At 36.1% G+C, this 4,419-nt stretch overlaps 1 protein-coding gene across 1 annotated transcript; it reads left to right on the top strand.

Moving 5' to 3' along the window:
- Window positions 1–1,360: 1,360 nt before the first annotated feature.
- Window positions 1,361–4,075, top strand: LOC112037923 (uncharacterized). Its single transcript, XM_065769103.1, has one exon. It carries the CDS (start codon window positions 1,361–1,363, stop codon window positions 4,073–4,075), a length of 2,715 nt encoding a protein of 904 aa, XP_065625175.1.
- Window positions 4,076–4,419: the final 344 nt, after the last annotated feature.

The raw sequence follows: 4,419 nt of genomic DNA on the forward strand, positions 1-4,419 counted from the left end.
GCTTCCTCCATTTTTTTTTTTTTTTTGGTAAACAAAGTGCTTCCTCCATTGAAGTATGAAAGGGTGTGGCCAAAATTATCCACCAAAAATAACGCAGAGGAAAAGAAAAGTCATGCTGTTTAAAAATTAATTAATTGATTCAAATCAACTAAAAAAAAAAAAAATGATAATACAATTTCTCTAAGGGTAAGCATTCGTTTATCCATTTAAATATTAGGAAAACATCTTCTAATTTGAGTTATTCTTCTTTCTTGCATTATCTACTTTAATAAGTATCGACTTTGTCTTCTTACAATTTAAAAAAGAAGAAGCATAATAGGAACTGTTTTAGTTTAAGAATACAAGTTCATTTAATGTATTTTTATTAGATGTAAATTTTAACAAATTTGTTATTGGATTACATTTTTTTTTATATCCTTCATGCAGGTAAAATTTCTAAAAGATTTCAATAATTATGTCATCAATCAAATGTTTAAAATTTAAATTTTTGTGCTTTTAAATTATGCATAAAAAATAAGTTTATAAATCAAATAATAAATAATATCCGATTAGCATAAAATTTTATATGTGTATTAAGAATATAAAAAACATATAATTTAATAGTTAGATTATCAAAATATGTAACAATATTAATTTTTTGAGTGAGTTGTAAGTTTGTAGCTAAACTTTATCCTAAAAATATAGTAATATAACTTTTTTTTTTTGGGAGAACAGAGTAATATAACTTAATATATAACTTAATTGAGAGTTTTTCAAAAAAAAAAAAAAAATTGGGAATAGTTTCGATCAAAATCCAATACAGATGAATGATTTAGTAAACGCTACGAGACCAGACGCACGGCAAATCATCCCATCAACATTTAATCAATTGTTGAAAACCACCAAACTAGTATGAGAGAGGACTTTATTTTTTATTTTTGATTGAGAGAGACCTGAGGGTGAACCGATAATTAGTCAAGAAAGAAAGGGTTGTATTATTTATTTATTTATATTTTTTTGAATGGAAGATGTAGAAAAACTTTATTGATCAAACACTACAAACAACCGGAATACAACAAGAACAGAAAGCTCCCTAGGCCACACGTAAGAAAGACAACTAATTGCCTCTTTAGTACATGTGTTAAAAAATATATTTTTAATTTTTAAATATTACTATACGTATTTTTATATATTTTTTTACCGTATATATTTCTAAAAAATACAAAGAAAGAAGTGAGACAATCTACAAGCAAATCTTGTTGGAAATGAGAGTGTATTATTATAAATGAGTGTGTAGTCTTCACACAGCAGTGCTGTTCTTGCTCATCTTTCTTTTTTCTACAAGAAAGAAGCAATTACTAAGGCCATGAACACCTTCGCAATGACCAACTCTTCACCAAGATGGCACTCACTGCCATGGTTTCTCATCCTTTTCTTTCTTTCCACCTTCTTCCCTTTCATCTCTGTCTCATCATCTGCCTCTCAAGATATTTACTATGAACACTGTTCTTCAACTGTCGCTGGCTCCAACCCCAATCAAGTTCCACTCTCAAAATTGCCACTTCCTCGAACCCATAATGGTTACTACACTGGTGGTGATAAACTTCACAACCAAAACTCGTATTCTTACTATCCCGGTTTCTCAGACTCCATTTCACTTAGCACCAGAGCTGTTCATGAAACTGGTATCTCAGGCTTGTTCAAGGTTGAGCTGAGTTTGACATTTGGAGTCTCAAATATCTACTACGAAGATAGGCGTCGAAGAAATTCAGTGACTTTTAAACTACAAGGTTACTGGTCAGAACCAAAGGGGAAACTTTGTGCGGTTGGAACAGGTTCTACTTACTCCAAAGAAGATTATTTGCTTAAGCTTTCTGCAGTTCTTAAGCTCTCTAGTCTCACAAAGTCAACTAATATTACTAGTTTGATTAGTGGGACTTTACAGAGTCTGAGTTCTGATAATGAAGATTCCCACTTTGAACCAATTTCCATGTTGTTGTTTCCTCAAATGAATTACCAATACACATATGTTTCCGATGATTCAAAACATGGTTTTTCTGGTGGTACTGATGATCTTCCAAAGGGCTTGTCACTTGGTTCTCTGCCAACAAAAACTTTCTGTTCCATTGTCTCAAGGAGAATCAATCAATTCAATTTGAAATATTCAGGGGGTTGTGTTTCTGCAAAAAACTGCAGCAACCCTTTGGATGAGAGTATTGGATATATGCCAACTATTATGTCTTTGAGTGAAATCAAATGTTCAGAGGAGAAAGAAAGGATGCAAGTCCTGGTGGAGTTTGCTAACGGGAGCTATATTGATTATTACCGGCATTTCAGTCCCAAAATGACTCTGGTTGGGGAAGGATCATGGGATGGGAGCAAGAATCAGCTCTGTATTGTTGCTTGCCGGTTTATGGGCGCGACACAATCTTTTTCTGATGCTCGTCTTGGCGATTGCTCAACAGTGTTGACCTTGAGGTTCCCTGAAGTCTGGTCAATCAGAGGCGCTAGTAGCATTGTGGGACAAATTTGGAGCAAAAAATCTGTGAATGAATCCGGTTACTTCGATAAGATTATGTTTCAAAGTGATAGCAATCGAGGAGGTGCCGTTGTGTCTAATGCGAAGTATGAGTATTCCAAGATTGACATAGCGAGGAAGTCATGCTCAAATCCTTCTAAAACCAAAGGGAAAGTATACCCAGATGCGTTTTCTAATGAAATGAGAATCGACATGTCAGTGAAAAATTCAAAAGGAGAAGTTGGTTGGGGTTATTCCGTTCCAATCTCTGTTGGTAATCAGCTCCATCAGTACTCAAGCTCTGTGGAGTCTGAAGAGCCAGCGAATTTCAGCAGCGGTGGTCCAGTCAATATCAGCTACCACATAGGCATCACAGTAAACTCTATGATCTCTCCATTCAACACATCTTCAACACCATATGAGAGGGTTGATATCATAGCTGAAGGGTTGTATGATGCTGAAACAGGAAGCTTGTGTATGGTAGGCTGTAGAACTCTTGACTCAAATGATCATGCACCAAGAAATGAATCTCTAGATTGTAAGATTCTTGTCAAAATTGAGTTCCCTCCAACAAATAAAAGGAATGCTGGTCGAATCAAGGGAAGTATTGAAAGCACAAGGGTCAAGTCTGATCATCTTTACTTTGAAGTTTTAGACTTTTCTGCATATGCTTATTACACGGATGAAGCCGCCATTTGGAGGATAGATGCGGAAATCATCATGGTACTTATCTCCACCACACTTTCATGTGTGTTTGTGGGACTTCAACTCTTTCATGTCAAAAGAAATTCTCATGTGCTTCCCTTCACCTCACTTGTCATGCTATCAATTCTAACTCTGGGCTACATGATACCACTTGTGCTCAACTTTGAAGCCTTGTTCCTGAGAAATTCTCGTAGGAGAAGTATATTCTTTGACAGTGGTGGATGGATTGAAGCAAATGAGGTAATTGTAAGGATGGTTGGAATGGTAGCTTTCTTGTTTCAATTCCGTCTTCTGCATAGAACATGGTCAGCAAGAAGGGGTGATGGAAATCAGAAGGCTTTGTGGATTGCTGAGAAGAGGGTTCTCTTTGTAGTTTTACCATTATGTGCAGCTGGGGCTTTAGTCGCTGTGATAGCCAACTGGGGAAATAATGAAAATGATGTTGTGATGGATACCTATTCCTTAAGAAGTACCAATCCACGTTCTCTTTGGGGTGACTTGAAATCTTATGCTGGATTGGTCTTGGATGGTTTTCTTTTGCCTCAAATACTGCTGAACCTGTTTTGGAACTCCAGAGTGAGAGCTCTTTCTTGTGGATTCTACATGGGAAACACTTTAGTCAGATTGCTACCTCATGCATATGATCTTTACAGGGCTCACAATTATTTTCACCAGTCTGATGGGACATACATATATGCAAATCCTGGTGCAGATTTTTATTCCACTGCTTGGGATGTTGCTATCCCTCTTGGTGGTTTGGTTTTTGCATTGATCATTTACTTGCAGCAGAAGTTTGGTGGTCGGTTCATCTTTCCTCGAAGGTTTAGAGAGTTGGAAGGATACGAAAAGGTGCCTGTGGTTAGTGATGCATAATTGCCGGAGGGATCTTGCATTCCCCATCTATGGCTTTATACATATATTGAGCATGTTGTATGTTTTGTAAGTTAGCTGTATGATCTCTTTAGGTTATCGTTCTTGTATTTAAGCTTATGCCTCTTTCATTACATATCCTGGCTGATATTATGTCTATTTGGCTGGTGCTTTGTCTAATATAAGGATCAGATTCCTTGAATCTGAGTTTGACAATTAAGGAACCCAATATTTTTTAGTTTACTCTGCCTCTTTATAGTGCTCCTCCTTTACACTTATATGTGATTCAATTAGAACACTTCAGCAAGAAAAAAAGAAAACTTGTGTCCACCATGTAACAGGCACCA

Source organism: Quercus suber, unplaced genomic scaffold, assembly GCF_002906115.3.
Source record: "Quercus suber isolate HL8 unplaced genomic scaffold, Cork oak 2.0 scaffold_27, whole genome shotgun sequence".
Lineage (NCBI taxonomy): Eukaryota > Viridiplantae > Streptophyta > Magnoliopsida > Fagales > Fagaceae > Quercus > Quercus suber.